The sequence below is a fragment of the Neolamprologus brichardi genome, chromosome 2 (assembly GCF_056152115.1).
Source record: "Neolamprologus brichardi isolate AB-2024 chromosome 2, ASM5615211v1, whole genome shotgun sequence".
NCBI classification, from domain to species: Eukaryota; Metazoa; Chordata; class Actinopteri; order Cichliformes; family Cichlidae; genus Neolamprologus; species Neolamprologus brichardi.
In genome coordinates, this window is record NC_142105.1 from 25,645,495 (window position 1) to 25,669,515 (window position 24,021).

Sequence of the window (24,021 nt, forward strand, 5' to 3'; positions counted from 1 at the left end):
CAGGAAGCCACCTTCCAGCAACAAGTCTGCAGACAGATTAAGCTGGTCATTGGCCACAGAACCAACTTAAAAAGCCAATCATAGCATTGCAGTGCTGTGATTGGTTCTTTTTAAAAAAAAAAAAAAAAAAAAAAAAAGACATCATTATGTGACAGCATTTTCGAAGAGCTTTCCTTTAACCAGGATACAGCAGAAGACTCAGGAATGAATAATGTAATCAATGCTAGTTACATGTGTAAAGACTTGCTTTGCCCTGTATGAATCACACAGTTGGTCCACAGGGGTTGTGGGGTCTGACTGCACTGCATATAAAACCCAATCACGTAGCATTCCTCAAGCCAGAAACTGACCCCCCCCCCCCAAAAAAAAAACCCTCAGTGAGAGCTAAAAGCTGACACCTGACATCTTTTCCTTAACCAAACCCCCCCCCAAAAAAGAAAAAAATGCAGACAGACAGGATAACAATTTCTTATAAAACACTTTAATTTTTTTCAATACACCCTGTGGATTATCGTTAGAATCATTGAAACCATTTCATTTTTATTATCACATTATTCATTTAATGAACTAGATCTTGATCTGTAGTCTGAGATGTAGAGAACAGGAATACAGGACATGACCAGGGCTTTGCAAAGTGCAGTCACAGCAAACATAGGGATAATTTAAAAAAGGCAAAAAACAAAAACAAAAACAAAAAAAAACACCTAAAGCATGCAACACACAAATTTAAAAATAATATATATTAAATACTAAATCTGCATCAAATATTCCATGCATGTTGAAGCAAAGAAACAGTGCAAAAACATTAAAACCCATTTTGGACGGTCACTCCTTCCTGTGCTTAGTTTAAAGAAAACATTACTGCAAAGTACGGCTGTGAAAAACAGAAGAAATGTGAACGATATATCAAAATCTGTACAGTATTACAAATCAGGGGATGAATAAAATGTATACTAAAACATTTAAAGTTTCAGGGTGACATTCTGACCTATAACTTTTTCATGTAAGGTTGAATTAATCATTTCATAGCAAACATTTTCCCCATAAGGATGTGTAGTGTTTTAGAACGACACCATAAATGCTTGCCATGATCTGCCTTATTTACAAATTGGCTTAAAAGAAGGTCATTCAAAAGTATAGAGCAGCGTGTGGTAGCACACCGCTTTCTCAGAGCTTATACTGCGAACAATTAGAAAAAAGTGCTATAGGACTAATTATTTCTTTCATTAATTTTCTTAAATTAATCACATCACAGTTTTGTGAAATGTTCGTCGTAGTTTTTTTGATCACATCTTCGTTCATCCAACACGTCATTGTCTTTCAAACTGTTGTTTCCCTCATGTCTGGGGATTTCAATTTAGCAGAGTCGGGGGCTTCCTTCGCTGCTTCGGCTGAATTTTCAGCTGAATTCTTATCCTCAGATTTTGCTTTGGAGTCAGTAGTGGAAGAGCTGGCTATACTGGGATCCTCTGGTTCCTGCACCTGCTCTGTGGGCAGCTGGAGGAAGGAAGGAACCTCCAGCTGCTCTTTGGTGAGAAGACCTCGCTGATCATCCACCCTGGAGTTCTGAGCCCTCGTCAGCATGTCCAGGAACCCTGGCATAAACAAATCATTGTTATTGTTGCCCTCTTGTTCTGATAAACACATAAATGTAATATAATCTGAATTTCCCGGAGGAACCCATCCGAGGGATTAATAAATAGTTGATATATTGACAATAATCTTGATAATAAACAAAGAACAGAATTTCAATAATAATATAAAACATGTGAGAAAAAAAAACCTGCCAGTGGTGCTACCTAACCCACCCCCCCACCCCCCGCCCCCACCCTCCTGGCAGAAGTACCCACTGCATTCCATTGGTCGAGGTCACCAATTCAAACTCATCCAAGACTTTTAGCGGATGCATCTATGGTATCAGTTATACAAATTATACAAGGCATTGTTCTCAAGATATCAGAATCCCAAACCTGTGTCCATGCCACCCATCCAGCAAGTGACGACAACACCCCATCAGCCTTTTAAAGCTGAGGGGTAAAAAGCAAAAACGCATACGCCTCAAAATCCCCATCCTTTTTAGATGGGTTGACTAATAAAGATAGTCATACAACTTTACAATGCAACAATCCTGTATATTCTAATGAAGTATTACCTACATGTATATATTTTGGCATGCAGATAAAGACTGATATAACAAAATTATTTCCCCACATTGAAAACAATTCAGCTAATTCAATAACCTTAAACCAAACCACACTAGATATTGCCAAGTCATCCTACCGTCCATCTCGCGGTTCTTGGTAGACCTTGGCTGAGCCTTAGCTCTGTCTTGGCTCAGTGATCTGGCTTCTGGACCTGTACTTGCTGCTCCTCCCTGGGACTAAAACAGATTTCAGCATCATCAACAAACTATTTCTCAGCTCACACGGTTTAAATCTCAGTAACACTTAGTAAGTTTTTATTTCTAGTTTTAATCATTGAATCTGACGGTGTCTTGTGCAGCCATGTACCATTTCCAGACTTAGTTTGAGATCGCTCCTCCATTCTGACTCAAGCACTTGCGAGACTGCAGTACAAAGGGAACCTCCTTTAGTGTGACTCACTTCAACTTGCATTTTATCTTGAAGAAAAGGTGTGTGGATCACAGTCAGAGACCCAACTCTTATCACTAGGGATGCGCCACAACATAAGGATTAGATCAGCTGGAGTTTGAGGTATATTTATGGCATATTTGAAGCATACAGGTGGCTAGAAAAAGACATCTAGGGAGCAATTTAAAAATAGCAGCAGTGCCAAAAATAATTCAAAAGTGCACAAGACCAATACCTGAAGGGCATTATGGCAATTAAAAAGACATGTTTTTTGTTTATTGAGACCTCAGCAGCATAGTGCACAGAGGTCACACACCCCTTCTAACTTTTGTACCCTTTAGAGTAGCTCAAGAGTGAGTGTGTAAAGAGCTTCATGGAGTTGTTCCCATGGCAAAGTAGCTGCATTCAACCCTTACATCAACAAGTGCAATGCAAACGCCAGAGTCTTAAAGCACGCTGCCACTGGACTAGAGAAGTGGAAACGTGACAAATCGCACTTCTCCATCTGGCAATCTGTTGAACAAGTCTGGGTTTGCTGGTTGCCAGGGGAGTGGTAGTTGTCTGACTGCATTGTACAGTCTGTACAGTTTGGGGGAGGGGGTTTTGGCATATTGCTTTACAGGACTTGGGCTCAGCCCCTTAGTTCCAGTAAAAGGAACTCTTTATGCTCCAGCATACAAAGACATTTTGGACTATTTCATGCTCCCAACTTTGTGGGAACAGTTTGGGGACGGCCCCTTCTTGTTCCAACATGACTTGCACACCAGTACACAAATCAAGGTCTATAAAGACAGCGGTTGAGCGTGTTTGGTGTGGAAGAACTTAACTGGCCTGCACAGAGTCCTGACCTCAACCTGATAGAACACCTTTGGGATGAATTAGAGCAGAGACTGTGAGCCAGGCTTTCTCGTCCAATATTACTGTCTGACCTCACAAACGCGCTTCTGGAAGAATGGTCAAAAACTCCAATAAACGCACTCCTAAAACATGTAGAAAGCCTTCCCAGAAGGAGTGTGCTGGATAAAAGTTATAAGAATAAATAAATCATTAAAGCAATATAGCCTGAAATGTCTCAAACTTTGCCTTCTGTATTGTTTTTGAACTGGTGAAACCTCATAATGAAAGGATAAAAATGTAGGCTAAGGCCTAAATCAGTTTAGCTAACATATTCCTTATAGTCATTTAATTTTGTAAACATTTTGTAATACCAAGTTGGAAAACTAAACGATCATTTCTGACAATATTCTTATTTTTACCTTGAATACAAAGATGTCCGTTAAAATTACCCAAAACCATCTGGTGATCAGGAGGTTTTAAGTCTTCTATGCAGAGTACCAGCATGTATATGCTTACACTAATCCATTAAACATTTGTACAGAAAGATTATATAGATTTGACATAATGTAGTTTGTGAATGAGGCCCATTTACACACTGCAACATACCACTTTTCATAGATTTATATAATGTATGTTTATATACATACTGTTAAAGGGAAATGACTGGTCCCATACAATAGACAAAAAAGGGCAATATAGGGACTTGTCTCAGAAGGTAATGAAGGTTGTTTAACACTATTCATGTTCAGCCTTGGCTTCATACAAAAATCCTCATTTGAGTTGTTATTTTTCCAAAATAAGTTACCCAAAAGTCACAAAAGAATATTTATGACTAAGAATCACAAAGCAGCAATTCAAAGTTTCTTCATGATGGTAAAATTATTTTTGTTGCCGTTTTATTGACGCGTCATTAAACACTGCCTCACCTGGTTGGCTGCAGAACCGCCGCCTTTGGAAATGCTGGTCTGCTCTTTGCCTGTATACACACAAAGATGGAAATTAGTTTCTAACAGTACTCTTATTTTCAGTGTACAAGTAGTCAACAAAAAGCTGACGATGCTACAGAACTTTAGCATACCCATTACGTTAAACACTGACATTAGGCAGATAAAACATCTTAAGTATTAAAATGGTCCTCCTGGGATACAACCACTCTAATTCAATCTACTTAGTTCCTCCTGAACAAAATAAAAAGAATCTGAGGCCGAGAGCACTGATCCAAACTGAAGTCAGATCTAGCCTCAGCAGTCAGGAAAAGAGGTGAGTGAACTGAAAGCGGCACAGCATTCAACAAACCAAATGGACTCAGACATTTTAACTTCAATTTAAAAGAAAAAAAAAAAAAAGGAAAAAGAATGAAGCGGCTAAAAGAGAAATGCACAAAGAGAAAGCAAAGTAAAGAAAGAAACATGCAAACAGTGATGCAGAAAAAACATGACTGCAAAATGGACAGTGAAAAGACTCTTCAGACAGCCTCAAGGGAGAGAGCACCATGAGCCGAAAAACACTTTGTACGAGCCATTAAGAAACAATTAAATCAATAAGGAGCCACAGACAGCACCAGAGAACACACAATAATGGCCGATGTATCGCCAACATAATCAGCTGATGGAGAGATGAAATGTGCTGTTATCTGATTTCACTGAAGACTGTTTTCATTTACTTATCAGCTAAGTAGGTTTGTTTTCATCCTGTGGCTTATTGTGCTCCTCTGGTAGCTGCATGCTGTTTTACAATAAATGTTATAAACATGAATCGGCCTGTTTCACATTGAGGTAAATTTATGGGTTTCTAAAAAGGTCAAGTATATTAACCTTTGATTTTGTCAAGTTGGAGCGTCTTATTGGCCAGACTAAACACATTGGTGCTCACATTCAGAGGCTCATCACTTCCAACCTGAAACACAAAGCACACACATGCAGACAGACTTAGCTGAACAGTACTATGAGAATCAATCATCTCTGCAGTAAATGGGTTGTGCATAACTTAGAAAAGACAATGCATTACTAAAATAATCTCATTACTCACTACAAACTAGTGTAACATTTATTAAAAGTAGAACCAGCATCTTAAGAAAACACAGAAGCTGCTTACATTAGTTTCAAAATGATATCTTAATAATCTGAACCATGCATTATTCTTAAAATGAGTAATTTTACTAAAGCAATTTCATTAAAACAAAAAGCCAAACTTGTGTCTGTGAAAGTTGACAAATAAAGAAGACGACTCATTAAAATGTAGCAGCTTTGCAAACAGATCTACATGTTTGTGTGAGGCCTTCTTTCCTGTAATAAGAAATGAAAGAAACCGTGGCTGGAAAATGTTTTCTGTGTAGCTGGCTTCCCATTACTGAGAAAGATAAAGGTTTTAAGTAAAGCAAGTTTTCAAAAAATGTAATGTGAAACTTTGAAATGTGAGAAACATTCAAGTGTGAGACTCATTTCAATGCAGCTACAATGACAATGCCAACAAGGGTGTGCCATTCATTTAGTGACAGATTTTGAAAAAGTGACGCTCATTTCCAGCTTTTTTGCTCTACTGAGTATCTTTGCAAGACCTAAAATAATCCTAGACTATACATGGCTGAAAAATATGTAAAATAGATATTGATATTATAATATTGAAAAGAATCACTGGTGTAACACTCTGAAATTACATGTTTATATAGGTAAACATGCAAATTTATTTTTCCTAATAGATCAAAGCTTAAAAGGCATTTCACATATTTTTGTCGGTAGAATTCAACTACAGAAAATCAATCATTCATTTAAAAGTGACAATATTGTTAATCTTTATATGGAAATGACTCAAAGAAAAGGTAACATATTATAATCCTACTCGTATGCAACACTCACCATGGTGACCAAGGCCTCTTGTGGCTTAATATTGTGCTTCTGCAGCACCACAGAGAGAGCTTCCTGCAGTGTCTTACTAGACTTCACCATGATCCCCACAGTTTTACCAGTGAAGGCAATCTCCACCCTGAAACACACACTTATTTCTATAACTTTCCTCTCACACTGAATCAAATGCAATGGAACAGAAGTACAGAATTACTGTCAGACAATGTCTGTAGTCACGAGGGTAGCTGGCAAGGGATATCTTAGCAGGAAACCCATTTCTGATTACATTTTGAATTTTATTTAGTCAATGTAAAGGAAGAGTACAAAGAATAATGCTCAGAGAGCTAGACTTTATGTGCATATTATCACAAGGACTTCCCTCTAATATGGTAAGAAGTGACATGTAGTGGGGGTGTGCAAGCCTGCTATGGTGTCAAAGACAGGAGAAAATAGGAAGTGAAGGAAGTGATTCAGTTGACTCACGCAAACGTCACTCTGAGCTCTAAAGAGACCTGCTGATTTCTCAGTACAGAGCAGTCTTGGTCCAGCGATAATGGTTGCTGCAGAGAGAGAAATGATGTTTCAAACAGAAAGAAACAAGAGGGATTTCTATAGATGTGAACATCAACAGGGGATACTTTGAGGGGGTGAGATAACACAGCATGAAAATGTCAGAACAGGAAGAAGGCAGTCGTCTGTCATGCTCACTGTTGTAAACAACTTTACAGTGTGGCTCAAGTTCCTCAAAAATGCCTCCTGATTTAAAGTTGCAGCTGAAGCACAGCAAAAGTGCTCACCTTGTCCTTGCCATGAAGGTAAATGATAACATCTTTCAGTGGGAAGCCTCTTTTCTCACAAAGGCTAGTCAGCAAGTCTTTGATTGGCTGGCCATTAGGCGTGGGTGCCAAGGAGGCACTGCCATCAGGCAAGTAGACACAGCAGTATCCCCCCTCCAATCCTACACGACTCCCACCTCCACCCCCCAGCTCAGGGGAGCAGGGACTCGAGCGACCATTCTACATCACAGACAGAGAAATGAGAAAAGTGTAATCCCAATCACACATTTTCCTCTATTCTAATACTTGTCACTTCAAATATTAGTTTTGTTAACTGTATACCTCCAATCATATAAATTGTAAATTAACATTCATTTCCCATAATTCCAGCCAACTCTAAATGCTTTATAAATGTACTGACCTCCATATGCCTGCAGATGGAGCCAAGCTCCACACTACTGGTTGACTTGATGGCCAAATGGGACTCTTTCCAGGAAACCACACCAAAGGAGTTGGAATCATTGTTATTGATGAGATTAAAAACAAATAAATAAAGTCAGAAGACATACATAAGATAACACAGAAGCATGAGATGTGTCATTTGGCACACATTACCTCCCCAGGATCCTCGTTTCTGTCGCTGTTTCTCTGAGGCACTCTTACCACCTAGAAAGCTGTTAGGGTCTGACTTCTTGCCCTGTTGGAGGCAGCGAAATAAATGTCAAACGAATAATAAAACAGGTATTCTTCATCTCGACCTTCAGTCCATCTACCGCATTTTTCGGACCATAAGGAACACCGGATTATAAAGGTGCACTGTCAATGAATGGGTCTGTTTTCATAATTAAGGCACACTGGATTATAAGGCGCATTAAGCGAAACAAAACAGTCAGATAAGTCAAACTTTACTCAACTCATCCTTCTTGATCGTCCACTTCCATACCATTGATTCATTAATGTTGAATTCTCTTGCAGCTGCTCTATCCCCATGTTGTTGCAGTATACTAATGACTAACCTCGTATTGTGGATGGATTATCTCAGTTGTTCTCCTGACTGAAGTTTGGTCCGTTTACAGCATCCTGCCATGCGATTGCATTTGTCCCCAACCATTGAGAACCCTCACATTAACTTTTATCAAGTAGAAAACAGTTAGCGTCATCCTCCAGCTTCACTGTGTTTATGTTATGCTAACATAGCTGTGTCGCTAGCAATCATGTAACACAGCATTATATACCAGCTAGCCCAACTTCAGCAACACTACAAAAGTCACTGCTATTTAGTTTTGTGTTTTCATTTATGTTAGAAGTGATAGCAGAGCTGTACGTTTTATTTTTTCAGAAATCTCTCAGTCAGAACATGCTATATCATGTTTAGGTGGAAACTAGCGAGCTAACTTCCTGCTAATTTCTAACTATGTTAAATTTAATAAATTCTGTTTTCATGGATGCCTGAATGTTAAACTTAATTGTTACACCTGGTAAAGCAGCAACTGATCATTTTATTAAAAATAAAATAATTTGGACAGTTTAACTCTCAGTGATGCCACAGTGATCGTTTGACTTTGGGGCCTGAAGTGGACGGAGTTTTGGACCCAGATTACTCCGAGTCCACGAGGCTCCTGACTTCATAGCTTATCAAAGTCGTACTAAAACATTTGACAGATTTTTGACCACATAAATTCGGTTCTAGGTCAGTAAACACAACCAGAATTCATACATAAGGCACACCATGATTATAAGCCCCACTGTCATTTTTTGAGAAAATTAAAGGATTTTAAGTGCGCCTTATAGTGTGGAAAATACGGTACCTTCTTTTCCCTTAAGGGGACTCTGGAGGCCACATCCTCCCAGGATCCCATGCGCGGAGACTCATTGGAGAACCGAGGTAGGCCTTTGCCTTCTACTGTTGCCAAAGTGCAGCTCTGATAAAGAGGGGACCGTACAAAGCGCCTGTAGCTGTCCATTTTCATCAGCTTAAATATCTGAAACAAAGCAACGAGAGGGAGCACACAGTCATCTGTGTGTCAAAAATGAATCGCAACTACTGAGCAGAAGTAGTAGGGTTGATTCATACCAACCTGCGCTTGAGCTTTGTTAAACATGTCAGGTGTAGGCTGCTGAAGGTCCTTCTCCTCCGTCTTTGCTGTGTCATCAATGTTCACCGAGTAGGGAGCACTCTCAGACAGGTAGGTGCTGTAGATTGAGCGAGCTTCTGCTTTCAGCTGGAAAAAACAGCAAGAGCTCTGTCAGATTGAACTATTCTGAAGGTCAGCAATCAGCTAAACTTTGTTTCTTAATTACAGTTCATGAAGTGCTGAGGCACAAGTAAGATCAGACACTCTGTTAATTTCCCTGTGGAAATCATTTGAATGTTCACCTTCTCAAATCCTCTAGTAAGTCACTTATTGTTTGCAAAGCTCCCAAATTACAAGGTGGTATTACTTTAAGCATTAAGCACACTCTATGTAGCATAAATTAAAGGAAACCTTTCTGTGGTTCTCTGATGTAAATCATACAGATTTCTAAAGGATAAGGTAAACCTTTCACCTACATAATTATGGCTGATGTATGATCTATTTGGATCCTTTCAATACTTTTTCTATTTCCTCAGTCAATCTCCAATGGAAATAATCTCCACAGGAGGTGAAACAAAGATTCAGGTCAGCCACAGTCAAATGGTAAAACTGAGTTTACTTGTGTAACACAATATTATATCCCATTGAATATTCTAAATTATGAGCTACTGTGGATATTAACACATTGGTCCTGGTGATGGGGTTTACACAGGTTTTCATTGTAACCACTAAATATAAACTGTTATAGAGGAATACAAATGTCCTCCAAATTATGATGCATTTGCATTACATAACTTTGCTTTCCAATATATTTGCCAAAAGAAGTTTATAGAGCAAACTGCAACAGCTGGTAACTGTAACAACCATTCTGTAAAATGAAAAATTAAGTAGTTCCCACCAAACCTGTTCTTCATTTTTAATAACTGAATACTTACAATTTCTGCACATTGTTTCACAAGGTAAATCTCCAAAAACAGCCATAAAAATTATCATATAGCGGATCTATTTTTTGCAAACAATGCACAGCTTCTGGCTGTTTGACTGTGGTTGATGCAATTAAAAGTTAGTGTCAGCAGTTAAAGTGCACCAAATGACTTATTGGAGGGATCATCTCAAAATTACAACAGAAAAATGCTTGTGTTACTTGAAAAGCAACTAAAATATTACTGAATTACTGACGCACTGCCATCCTCTGATTGCTGGACACACGCACGGTTACAGCAACAAGGCAACCCTATTCCCACTAAACAGTCCACTTCTTTTCTACAAAACATATGTTTTAACAAATGTGTGCTATCAGGGTAGTGGTTTACAAATATTTTTCCTGCCATATCCCACTTCAGAAGGCAGGAAAATCCACACTCCACACCCATCAAATATGATCCAAGTTGAAGGCCATCACAACTTCATGATCAAACTCTTGTTAATTTTCCCTTTAAGAATCATATTTACTTCACTCCATACTTTACATCTGGTCCTGCAGTAGTTCTGTGTTCCATAGTACAAGAACTACTGCAATAAAGTATTAATTAAAAATAAATACATAAAAGAAAAGTTTAGAGAGAGTTTGTACCTCATCCAAGGAAGTGGCCGGAATCTTCTTGAACTTTTCACAAGCCTGCCAGAATAAAATGTTCTCCGCGCTCACCTCAGACTTTAAGAAGTCCTGCAGACAAACACACACACACAGCATTATTAGGTATGGGTAATGATTAGTTAATGTCAACACTTGAACTCTGCCTGAACTTGTTAAAAATTTCAACATTAGTTTGCCTCACCGTAAAGTAACGAACCCCAAAAGGGTCCTCCAGCAGTTTCTCAAATGACACGGCCCAGCTCATGACACTGTTGGCTGGGCCGTGCTCTCCGGCTGGAGTCCCAGGAAGGCTGTTGCTGCTGCCGCCACAGCCGCGTGCGGACATGTTCAAATCTAAAGCATATCCAGGCACAAACACGCCCATTTATCAGCACAGAAAAGCATGACCAAGAGTGAGACTGAATCAGATATTTTCATGCACAGACATGTTCACGTTGTAGAACTGAGATATGTACAGGATTAGCAGCATGCAGGTTGGCTGCTCATGCTTACCTCCATCTGACACTGCCTGGCTCTGTGAACAGAGAGAGCAATCTGTCAAGGAACTTTACTTCAACAGTTAAAACTAAAACTGAGAAAAAGCCTAATACTGAATACTCTTTGTTATTGTCTGTATAATACTGATAATATTATTCAAATTTATCCTACGTATATTTTCTTCAGGCTTCACAGTCAAAAGGAAAGAAGAAAGTTTACTTTGGCCCCGTTTACACAGGATTGTGGAGATTCTCACTACAGCTCAATATTACTGCAACAACTATACAGCACTACGATAAAAGCCTTTAGGAAGGGAAACACGAATAGCAGCTGCACATTATTTTTCTCTTCTTGTTTTTTTTTTTCCAACCTGTAACTCTGTAGCGCAATCAGCCAAGGCTGTTTTTACAGGAAGTGGTTGCAAAACTGGTGACAATAAGCCTCATTCAGCTTTCAGAGCACAGAAAATGCACATCTTGTAAATGTTCGCTTCAACCGACACAGTTTTTACAGAAACTGAATGAAATCTGCAGACTAGTTAAACACCTGTAACCTACAAGCTGTGATCACAAACATGTTTTCAAGTCACCAAGATACTGATCTGACTTATACACAGAAAAGCTTCGGCTTATGGAAATATTGTTTAAACAGCAGCAAATTAGCTCACAGCGGAATTTTTGGTTTTAATCCATAGGGGACCGTCGATGGATACATTTACGAGCTTTGTCAAGGTTTCCTCTTCATGCTCTGGTTTCCTCCCACAGTTCACAGACGTGTGGGCTCTGATACTAAAATTGCCCAAAGGTGTGAATGTGTGTGTGTCTACATGTCTATATAGTCTGTGTGGTAGCAACTTGCCCAGAGTGTGTGGAGGATATAGGTCTTATAAATAAAGTACCATTTTCATAACTGACAGCTGTGAGTGCCATTTTAATCAATGAAAGATTAAGCAACAGTACACGTTGTTTTTAACTGATAATACTAATGTAACGGAATCCTTTACATTACAGAAAAAGGCAAATATCTTCACAACCCTGCACAGTAACTGTTACTTCCACTTTGTTTTAAAGTAGAGCATTTAACTTTTTACGAATAGATTACTTTCATTTTCATTCTGTGTTTAATATTACCTTTGTGACCTGATCGGTACTTGATATTCTAGCTTTTTAAGTCATGGAGGCTAGCTTCTTAATTATTTGTTTATTTTGTTAATGAAGGCCATGTAAACATCAGGTTTTTCACAACATGGCCAGTTAATCCTGGTTGCATTGCAGATAATTTTAGTCAAATGTTAAATCACTTCTAATCTATATAACCAGATATAGATAACTAGATAAAGTTTTATCTGTCATTTAAAACTAGTGCTGATTAGGAAGTCCTGCAAGGCACAATTTGCAAGGTAACCCAGCTACATTAGTGCAACACAAACCAAACTGGTCATCTACATTGTATAGTTAAAGTGAAATTCAGATACATAACCAAGGCGACACAGGCTGAGGAAGAGGAGCAAATCATCCACTAATCAAAGGTCAGTTTGCTCAATTCCCAAAACAGAATCAATGGGTTTCGCTTGTAGAGCTCCTCATGTGTCGATACAATAGAAAGTTAGCATTTTATTTTTCTAATACGTCACTTTTTCCTTTTATGCTTGACATTTGCTACAAGCTTTCATTTGAGATATATCTATATAGATATATCTAGATATCTATCTATAGATAGATATATTTACATATCGATGCACTCTCTGCTTAGAGTGCATCGATATATAGATATATCTATATATCGACGCACTCTAAGCAGAGAGTGGGTCGTAACCAAAAATAACTGATCGTGACAACAGCTCCTGTCTATTGTTACATTTTGACCATATACGGTTAAAATGGGCTGTCTATTTCTGCAGGTGTGAGTCTCTCTGACTCCACCTCTTCAGTTATTTGCTCTGCTATGCAAATACTGCTTTCATAGTCAATAGTACATTTTCTAAACACTAATGAAAACAAACAATTCGTCACTGTCTTAGCTGTAAACCTTGCATTCTCGTAAAATGCACTTTTAACTATCTGAAAAATCTATTAAAGGAGCGATATCAAAATGCAGACATCAAACGCAAGCCACAGAAAGCCCCTTTTTTAAAGACTACGGCAACATCCTGCTCTTGTGACTTAATATCCGTTGATACATTTTCACACCTTTTTTTGGCAGAACTGAACCATTTCAAGAAATGCAATGGTCTCACACCAAGTACACTGAAGCCAACTCAGCCTACACATGACAGATTGGACAACAGGCATGGCTCAGTTTCTCCTTCTGGCTCAGAATGGCCCAGCCTGTTCTCAGTAGCAACCAAGTGTAGCCACACAGGCTGATTCTGGCACTATCAAAGACTGGAGACAAAACACAAGCCAGCACGAGACAACTGCTCAAACCGTACTCTTGATTGGAAGTCAGCTTAATAGTAACAGCACAGTTAAAAAGCAGATCAAAACAGCATACAGGGAGATTTAGAGTGCCTGCACGGCTACAAGAAGCGTAGTCAACACACTCAACACTAAAATGGTTTGACTAGTCACTGTGGAAGGCCTGTCAAAGCCTCCTATCGTATACGTAACAAGCGTATCAAAGAACTACTGGTCCACAGGACGGCCACAGAACCAAATAAGACCTAACAAGAATGGTGCCAACTCACCATGTGGCCAACAGGGATCTCTAAAGAATTGCTGTTCTTCGCCATGATGGCCCAGACACCAGTTTCAGAGCTGAAGTCCTACGATGTGCACACTGTCAGGGGACGCAGCAGAGTGCTCCACCCAAACTTGATGCACACTCCTTACACACTCACACACAAAACTCATCACTTGGGTCTTCCTGTCACTTCCTGCCTGGAAGGGAAGTCTTACCATAGCAACAAGCCACAAAAGAGGAAGTATGGTTACTATGATCAAACTGCTCTCAGCCTACATCTTGAGAAACACTGTGATGTGGGTACACAGGCGAGCCAGACTGTCATTCTGCTTTTTTATGCGCAGTCAATGAAACGCTTGGTTATTTTGGCTTTCTATCTTTCTAAATAAACATGACAATTTTGCAGATTTAGTGTTAGACCTTGGTTTCAGGATCTGTCGGTTTTACTTTTAACTCATTGCGGCCTAAAGCACACACATTTCAAGTCTTACCCTTCAAACGGGCCTCGTGAAAGAAGCCTTTCTTTGCTATATGCCCAATTTTGCTATAGGGTATCATTTAACACGTTTCTGGATCATCTGAAAGCAAAACTCGTTACATGGCTTTGCGCAGATTCAAATGAAATGATAAGAGATAAAAATCATCAGAGTACCACTCTCTCGCTATTGCAAACAGATGACTCAAGATAACGCTCAGGCTAAAACTGCACAGTCACACATGCACCGAAAGCTCACACTGTATGTGGCATACCTTCTTGTTGTTGCCCAAGATGCTGCTGGCTATGGCGCACAGTTTGTTATATTTCCGTTGCTGCTTTTGGGCTGCAACTTTTGCCAGGCGAGAAAACCTGTTATACACTCCGCTGAAAGTAACCATGGTTCACGATACTAGAAAATACAGAACAGAACACAGTGTAGACAACATTAGCCAGGCGCTACCGTGACTGTATAAATGTTTTCTACAGCCAATTGGGTGCTACTTAACTAATTAAGCCCTGACATGCTCACAAGCAGGCCTGGACAATCAGCGGCTCTCTACCCCGGGATAGTTCTTCTTCTTCTTCTTTTACGTATTATTGGCGGTTATCCCCCGGGATAGTTTTTTGGCAGGTTGGAATTTATATTACTTAGCCATACTAATTGATAGTACTTAGCTATACTAATTATTAGTACATTTGAGTTGTAATGTTTTAGTAGTGCTGTTAAATTAACACATTAAATGCAACAATAACATGAAAAAAACTCTTCACTTAAGTGTTTTGCAAAACTCATGAGAGTGGTTTATCGAAAAACAACTCAGCATGTTAGCATATATGCTATATAATAAAAGAGACAATATTGTTACCAAAAAACATGCTACACTAACTAGCACAAGAATATGCATATTTCATGCATTTGGCACCTCCTGGTCCCACAGGGCATTTTTGTGAAACACTACAGGATGTCGTAGGCCGTCAGTGTATGAATCATTAGGCAGCCAGTGATAGATAATTTTCCCGAAGTACCATGTTAATGTTGAGGATTATACAGTAGCTTGATCACGTTAAGTGAATGTGTGGTATATAAAAAGCAAAGGATCAACTTCAGCAGAGATGTATTAAGTGAGACTGATTGGTGGAAGAATTAAAACTGAAAGGAAACATACACAAATTTCCCACGTGTGGGACTAATAAAGGTTATCTTATGCACATTTCTAAAGCCAAGTGGTCTCACTATGCAATTTATAAGCAGAGGAAACAAAGGTTAATTTGTAACGCTTCCTGAATTTACACTCAAAAACAGAAAGTTATGACTTTAACTAGAGCTGCTTTAAGTGCTTTAATGAGCACAGATTGCAGGCTGATATTTGCCTCAAAAACAGTTGTAAATTCATTTAAAACTATTTCCAAAGCTGTTTAATTTGAAAAGTTGTTGAGGTCCATGTAGAATGGACTCACTTTGCACAAATAGCAGCCTGAGCACATCTGGGAAAATACCAGTTTGCTCACATTCTCCTACATCGCTTCCTTTTAACAAGTCAGTTTTCTCTTTAATCGCTTGGTACAAGGCCAAGAAAATTAGAGTGTGGCTTAATCCGTTTCATTGTTATTTCTTATCAGCAACTATAAAGAGCTTGACGGCAAATGGAATAGCAAAATTGCAGCCTTGTGTCATCATTCCATAAACTGTTGTTTTCTATTGTTGTGTTTGATGAGTTTAGGTATCTATCGAGACTGGCCACAGTAAGGGAATTTTTTGATTAACGTTAAGCTGACTAAACAAATTGAATGTAAACAGCAACGGGCCACATTACTCAACCATGTTCATCTTATTTACCATCTGGTCACTTTGGTTAAGGTGACCCAGAGAGAATTTGAATGCAAAGCCAGTCATTCTATTTCTGTGTGGAGTTTGCATGTCCAGCGTGTGTGTGTGTGGGTTTGTATGCATGCATTTTCCAAAACAGAGGTTTTATTCAATTCAGTCTCTGAATGTGCTGCAAAGCATTTAGCTTTAGCAGTGTGTAACATGTTTTGGCAATGGTAGACCATTTAGCTGCACGGGAGCCCTTCAGAAAAAAAATGAATACGATTTTGTGATCAGCAGCACTCTCTACTGGCCACTGTTTGAATAAGTCACTGTTTAAAGTAGTGCATGATTTCAGTAAAAGGCAGTAATGTATTTTTGAGGTGCCTTTTAAACTAAATCATTTTGGATTTATTCTTCCAAATTCTTAGAAAAGTTCATCTTAGTATGTGTCATAATAAACTGTGTGCACAGAGGCAGAGGGTAGTTTGCCTAAGTAAACAGGCTATATTAGAGCACAGCTCCATCTCTCAGCATGTGTCCTTATGTTTGGGTGTTTTGTTCAGAGCTGAAGAAATCTCATCATTTTGACCTAAATGTCACTCAATGTTACATGAAAGCAGCAGCGACGGCTTTACCGTCATCGTTGTCGTCACATCCACCTTCACAACAAACAGCTGCTTTGTTCATGCTATAATATTCCAGGGATGAATATATTTGCATTGCTATCAGTGTTTAGAATCAGTTTTGCCGTGCCTCTTCTGATGCAAAGACTATTCAGTTAAGCAAAGCAGAGCGGGTCATCACTCTGGTCTGTGTGTCAGAGGCAATCCAGGTAAGAGCATTACGTATTATATGTATAACTTTAAAAATATATTTAATGCTTTGTCTAAAAGTTTTAAAGTATTTCATTGCTATGAAACTTGTTCTTCCTATTTTTCGATATGCTCTTTTTTTTTTAGATATTAATGACATTAATTTCTCAGACTGTTCTTAACGGTTGTGAATCCAGTCTGTTCTAGTAGAGAATGGTTATCATTTATCTCATGCTTGGTTATCTCCTCTCTGGTAAGCACTCACCTACATTTATGTATATATGTCTATATTTTCTTGTTCTCTGTTTGTATATGTGCCAGTTTAGCTCTAAATAATTCGCTCTATATCCTGATATCATAGCTGGTACTGACTGCCTGTGTTACTGTTGAGTTTTTGAAATGTACCATCACAGAGCAAACTATGGCAGATGGGGGAAAAGGAAAATTGTACATCTGGAAATGTCATGTCGCGGCTAATGTGCCTGAACATTGCCTGCCAATAAAATGCAAAATGAGATGCATTGGAAAAATGTTCCTGACGTTATTTTTTTTCATCTGTTTTTCCCATAGATACTTATGCGCTATGTGAAAACAGCACCTTGTGCAATGGTTAGTCCTCACTTTGTTTTTATTTGTTTTGTTTGTTTGTTTTTTATAAATCCTGTGAACTTGAATAGACTGCAACTGGTAGAGAGGTGTGATAATAGCCTAAGGTTGTGTCTGACGCTAAAATGAAATATAAATTAAATATTGATAAGCTTTTTTTTCTTTGATAATTGTGTATCTCTAAAATTAAATCTTTAAGAGTAAAGAAAGTTGACCATATTACGTTTAAATTTCATTTTTTTTTAATAATGCTGAGTGTGACAGTATTCATTCTTCTTCATTTTTTTTCTCTTTAGAAACAACATTTAAACAATGCACTGAATGTAACATTTGAGAATACCTTTGTCTGAAGCAATGGGTTATAACAGAGCACACTCTAATTACCTAACATTATTTATTGTTGCTTTCCTCGCTTTTCATGTTTACTCTGCCCCATCAGATGAAGTGTTCATCAGCAGCGAGCCATCCAGCCCAAATGAGGGTGACGACGTCACTCTCACATGCAATGAAAAATGTGGAAATTCAACTGTGACATTTCAGTGGAAGAAAAATAAGGAGGTCAAACAAGAAAAAAACAATAAGACCTTTCTTATCCAAAAAGTGCTTTCAACTTCTGACATATACATCTGCTCAGTAAACTGCTCCCATTACTGTTGTGATTCTAAACCATACACGCTGTCTACAAAAAGTAAGTCCATCCATCTGTATACTTCTGTTATATGTTATGATTTTAGAAATGTGTATAATGGCATGCTATCAACAGCCCCTGATACCATGTGTCTTCACTTCCTTTGTATTTGTCTATGTGTGTGTCATTGTCCAGACAACACTGTGATCATCTTGGTGGTCTGTGGTGTTGCAGCTTTGGCCCTTGTTTTGATTATGGGACTGATTATGAAGTGTAAGCTGAAAAGAGACAGCGGTAAGAGCTCATTTTAAGATGTCTGTGGTATTAGACAACAATAAGAAAGAAAGAGGTTTTTCTAGTTTTCACTAACTTAACTATCATGACATGACTATCAATAAAATATAACAAATTTTGATGCTTATTATGAATGTCGGGGTGAAAACAGGCTGTTTTTACCGCATTACAAGTAATTGTGCGAGGTTAAGCTAACAGGCTGGTGCCTTCAGTTACAACTTTGAACAATATTGTTGATGATCTTGAATCTATCTACACATCAGAACTCAGAATGACACATTTGACTGATTTGAATGCTCTCTCTCTCTGCAGATAAACACAGGGAGAGGGTGAGGCAGAGACAGGCTGGACAGGCTGCTGGTGGGCCATATCCTATCACACCCAGAGAGTCCTAAAAAGAAAACATTCTATCATATTTTAATATAATAAATTCTGATCTTATGCAACATAATATATATTTATCTTTTTGATATTTCAGACTTTTGCATGCTCACAAATTGAATAAATACTCTTTAATCTCTGTTTTTGAGTGCATGTGTGCGTGTTTAATCAGTTAAAGTCACACTTTTACACAATGTAGCGTTGCATTTCTGTTAGTTTGCTCAGTTTAAAAAAAAAAGAACCTAGAAATGTTTTAATCCACACACAGGATTGGCATGCTCGCACTAATCCTGCTGAATGCTCCACTCACAGTGGCGCACACTGCTCAGCTTTACAGTGGCTTGCATGTAATGGATATATGGGAGTGTAATGCTGTCTACTCCTATCCATGAGAGGGATGCATGTGGGATTTGAAGATTGACTTATGAACATAGTAATAGCGTTAGGTGCCTCGATTCAATGTCAGGATGCAACGATTTGAAGTTTATGTGTTAAGCTCGGTCTTCATGCTGCCAGAGTGCCTGGCATTAGCAGTGTTTTGGGGGGAGATCCCCTCCCGGCCATATGGCAAAAACTTATTTATCCGCATGTATGAGTGGGTCAGGAAGGACTGTTTATTCAGTTTCCTTCTATAACAGGTGGCTAAGGGATAATCCAGGTAAAGCCACTGCAAAGTGGAGACGGAGGGATGGACAGAGGAAGGGGGAGGAGGGGGATGGGGTTGCCTTTGCATGGATGCCTAGGGCTAATTCTGGCCTCTTAATCCCAGTCCCATACGCCCTGCCTCTCTTCCTTCTTGTAACTCTACAGTTACATTGAGGAGCAGTTCATGTCCGGGTAGACATTACTATCAAATAAACACATCACGTAACCCACCCAGGTTTACTGAGAAGGAAAGGAAAAAGACAGAGGCTGCTGGTCCCTTTCCTGGATAGCTGGGTGACTGGATAGCTAACACACCTGTGTGTGAGCTTCACTGGAGAATGGAGCTGTAGCCCTCCAGCCACGCCACAGGAAACACACCAACATGGGAGAAGCTCAAAAGGTAGGTGACCTGATCTGGAGCAGCAAGACTTACAAACTCAAATGCTAACCTTATGAGTCTGCATAAAAAAAGAGGTTTTACAAGTAGCTGTGACCTGAACAGTGGGCTATGAGACATAAAGTATTTTGCGGTTGTGTTGTGTGTCTTTGCAGCTCACAGACACGATGGATTATCTGAACTCTTTGTGTTAACACAGAACAGTAACTAAGATTTTACTCCTGAATGGAATCTCTTTATTGTACACTTAACCAGAAACGCAAATTAAATGTTGAAAACTATGGTGCCTGTAGTCAACAATATGGCAGCCTTGCTGCACTGTCTGCAGTTGTGCAACCCTGCAGACTAATCACATTAATGTACAGCTATATGAATGGAGCTATTTTCTACACCAGTGCTTCTCTAAATAAAGCAACACAGTGATCCTCACAGGGTGTCTGTGGTAACAATACAGTCTTTTCAAAAACTGAGGAACAAAAATAAGTAGGCCTCTGTGAGGGCAGCTTTGACCTCAAATCAGAAAGAGGTCAGTGGGATTTTGTTTTGAGAGGCTAAAGCTATTTTTGTCTATTCATGTAATTTTGTTTTTTGGATAGTAATAGTGTGATTAGTGTTGTGTTTTTTATGAGAGAAACAATGCACCCAAGAAAAAAGGGTGCATTGTACATAAGTATTTTCTGTTTGCCTCCAAAGGTTAGGGCTGGGACAAAATAATGTGACGGCTGCCATTTGGTTTCTGTTTTTCAGAAGGATTATGTAAAGACTACAGAGCTGAATTTTCACAAACTTTGTAAAAAAAAAAAAAAAAGAAAAAGGAGAAAAGGAATAAGCCATTAGACTTTAGTCTGGATTACTTTCTTTTAAATTACAAAGCAGTTCACTGGCCCAGACTAAAGATGCACTCTCAGATTGTGTTTAGTTCTTAATAACCTGCATTAGCCTGTGACTGTATTAATTACTCGCATTTACATACAAAGTTGGCTGGCTTTATGCTTTAATTGAATTATTATTCAGTTCTGAAGGAGTCGATGTTTGACAGTTTCTTCGCCTTATTGCTCTGCCTGCCCCTCCTGCCTCTCCACAGGGCTTACTCTCTGTCATAGAGAAACTGAAGGGATCCACAGAGCAGGAGGTCAGGATAGTGCTTCTAGGATTGGACAACGCTGGCAAGACCACCCTGCTGAAAAGCCTTGCCTCTGAGGATGTGAACACTATCACGCCAACGCAGGTGAGAGGACGTTATGTGTTCAAAAAGCAGTGTGCATCCGCTCTATAACATTAGAACACATGGTGATCATTGTGTTTTCATCTTCTTGTTTAAATCAATTCAATTTTAACATAAACAGTCGATGCTCATTATTATATGTATATCAAGTGAAAAAAGGTGAGCAGTTTTCCATCAATACTTTGTTAATAAGCAGTTTACCATTAAAGCTCTTCTGAATACTAAATGTAATGTAATAAATGTAATAAAATCTAATAAAAATCTAATTAAAAATACAAACCATTGGAAGATGGTTTGTATTTTCATGATACTGTAGCCAAGCATCATAACAGGTGAGAGGATCGTGTCTAACCTTGTAATATCTGCTAAATCAGAGCACATTCGAAGTAATGAGAGTCAGATGACCCTTGTTTTCCTGACCCACACATTAAAATGAAATCATTGGCCTCACACCACACATGCTTTAACCAGATTTGTCAGATCACGCTGTTACACTGTTAAATAACCCTTCATCGCGAGATAAACTGTAGCCTGACATGACCTTGTTGATTTGCATGCTCTCCACACATTTTCTGAGAACATCCTGGTTGGCGTTATGACTGCTTCTCTGTCTCTCCTTTTCTCTTTTTTTTCTCTCATCTCCCTCTGATGTATTTATCTAAGCTCTAATGTCGTTATCTAACGACCTTGTATTACTCTACGGAGACAAGTCAACACTGAGTTGATGTACTGCCAGGTCCGGTCCTGGGCAAGTGTGAAAGCTCATCAGACACCAGGGAGGGAGGACGCAGTCCAGTATGGCAATAGTCGACACAAAGCTAAATCAGACGTGACACATGAACACATACACTTACCTTGATCCTTCGAGTCTTATCCTCAGATTTGCTCCTCGGATGGCCCTCGGGATAAAGTTGTTATACAACTTTGCCAACTGAAACAGAGGTGTTGTGTTATGAAGAGCGACCATATCCTTATAAACAACTGAGTGTAACCACTGATCAAGTACAGTGACGCGTCATGAATTACCTTTCCAGGTGGAAACAGATTTTAAATTGAAGGCAGGGCAATGACTCTAGGTGCTGTGTTTTTTTCTTAAGGGCTTCAACATAAAGAGTGTTGCCTCCCATGGGATGAAACTTAACGTTTGGGACATCGGAGGACAAAGAAAGATCAGGCCCTTCTGGAAAAAGTATCTGGAAAACACAGACTTGTTGGTGAGTAGGTCACTTTAAGCCATTTTAAATCAATAACACAGTAAAGTAGAGACGTTTTATGTTATTTTAATATCTTTTTAACCCTCAGGACACTATCCCACATATAAGCAGAGATTAAACACTTTTTTACATGTTTTGGACATGATGTGACCACATTCTTCTCTAGTATTTTTTAACAATAATTTCTTGCAGATAATAAAATGTAAACTTTCAGAAAATGTGGATATGATAACACTGTAACATGTCTCTTCTTTTAGATTTATGTTATTGACAGTGCGGACAAGAAGCGTTTTGAAGAGACGGGGCTGGTGAGTGTGTAAATCCTTTTACTAACAGCCTTATTACTAACAGTATTAATGCTAGCAGATACCATATTGTGCACAAAATAGAATCAAAAGTTGCACCTATGTGTGTATGTGCAGGAGCTGTCCGACCTGACTGACGAGGAGAATTTGAAAGGCGTTCCGCTGCTCATCTTTGCCAATAAGCAGGATCTGGCCACAGCATCACCGGCCAGCGAGATCGCCGAGGGGCTCAACCTGCACACGTACCGGGACCGCGAGTGGCAGATTCAGGCCTGCTCTGCTGTTTCTGGCGAGGGAGTTCAGGTCAGACCTGACTTTGATTTATTGATTTCTCCCTCAGATGGAATCTAATTGGCAACAAATGCTTTGCATGTCCCTCCTTTATTCACTGGGCCCACAATCAATTGAAACAGAGACCCTGTTTCTTTCAGTGATGTCTTTAACGTGATTAATTTGATGGTTTTGTGTTGTTTTCCATGCTTGGATCGTTTGGATCATTTTCTTTTGTCTTCATTTCTCCATTAGGATGGGATGAACTGGATTTGTAACAACATTGTGAATAAGAAGAAGTGAACCATCATCCCAAGCAAAACCGACCGGAGTGAAACAGTGCAGAGATCACATAAGGGAATTTTAAAAATATATATGTTTCATGTAATATCTCCAGACTTCACTTATAACAGATTCAGCTCCCCTTACAGATTTAAAAAAACAAGTTTGTTTTTACAATTTCTGACATTTTTATGAAAAATTAGCCAATATAAAGACACATTTTAGCCCCAGTAAGTCAATTAGGCATACATTGGTCATTCTTCCGTCCTTAAAATATATATTTTTGTTCCCTCTTTTATCCTCATCTCTTCAAACTGTGTGCTTTCTTGGGGGAAGGAAAAGCTGAGTGTGTAGTTATGTAGTGGTCTGTCAGTTACACAAACACCAGCTCAGTGTGAGTGTAATGTATGTGTCATGAGATTTTTAACAAATAAAACAATTAGTCATTTCTGCCATTGTGTTTCCTTGTTTTCAAATCAAATGTAGCCATCAGTAATCAGATTGTCCAAGCACGAATACATGCATGCACAGACAATAAAGGCAGCCGCATTTATGGGTCAGATAATAGCTGTCAGTGACAGAAACACACAAATGTGACTGTAAATCATCTCCTGAGTGACAAGAGGAACAATAACGAGCTGATCTGCCCCTGCTCAGCTGTCATCTTGCTTTTATTTCCACTCTACGATGACAAGCACTTACACCGTGCAGTGAGTGAGGGGCTCATTGAAAAGCGAGAAGTTGGAGGGAAGAGGGTTTACAATTACGCACTCGCATTGCGCGGCAGAAGAAGATA

General features: G+C 39.0%; 2 protein-coding genes across 4 annotated transcripts; one reads left to right on the forward strand and one right to left on the reverse strand.

Annotated features, from left to right (window-relative positions):
• Window positions 1-681: 681 nt before the first annotated feature.
• Window positions 682-22,073, reverse strand: rgs14b (regulator of G protein signaling 14b). 3 transcript variants are annotated; one of them, XM_087849291.1, is made up of 16 exons: window positions 22,009-22,073; window positions 14,629-14,765; window positions 11,212-11,233; window positions 10,901-11,052; window positions 10,696-10,788; window positions 9,126-9,269; window positions 8,856-9,029; window positions 7,663-7,744; window positions 7,469-7,533; window positions 7,069-7,287; window positions 6,755-6,831; window positions 6,284-6,410; window positions 5,243-5,324; window positions 4,355-4,404; window positions 2,281-2,380; window positions 682-1,595 (listed from the first exon to the last, which is right to left on the reverse strand). In XM_087849291.1, exons 2-16 carry the CDS (start codon window positions 14,752-14,754, stop codon window positions 1,321-1,323), a joined length of 1,788 nt encoding a protein of 595 aa, XP_087705417.1. In that variant the 5' UTR covers window positions 14,755-14,765; window positions 22,009-22,073; the 3' UTR covers window positions 682-1,320. The 3 variants fall into 3 exon arrangements, with proteins under 3 accessions (XP_087705417.1, XP_087705415.1, XP_087705418.1); XM_087849289.1 differs by lacking the exon at window positions 22,009-22,073 and having other exon boundaries at window positions 14,629-14,784; XM_087849292.1 differs by lacking the exons at window positions 14,629-14,765; window positions 22,009-22,073 and adding an exon at window positions 13,883-14,078.
• Window positions 19,620-23,675, forward strand: arl3l1 (ADP ribosylation factor like GTPase 3, like 1). Its single transcript, XM_006781470.2, has 6 exons — window positions 19,620-19,932; window positions 21,014-21,157; window positions 22,252-22,368; window positions 22,626-22,676; window positions 22,791-22,976; window positions 23,199-23,675. The coding sequence occupies exons 1-6, from the start codon at window positions 19,915-19,917 to the stop codon at window positions 23,244-23,246; spliced, it is 564 nt and encodes a 187-aa protein (XP_006781533.1). The 5' UTR covers window positions 19,620-19,914; the 3' UTR covers window positions 23,247-23,675.
• Window positions 23,676-24,021: the final 346 nt, after the last annotated feature.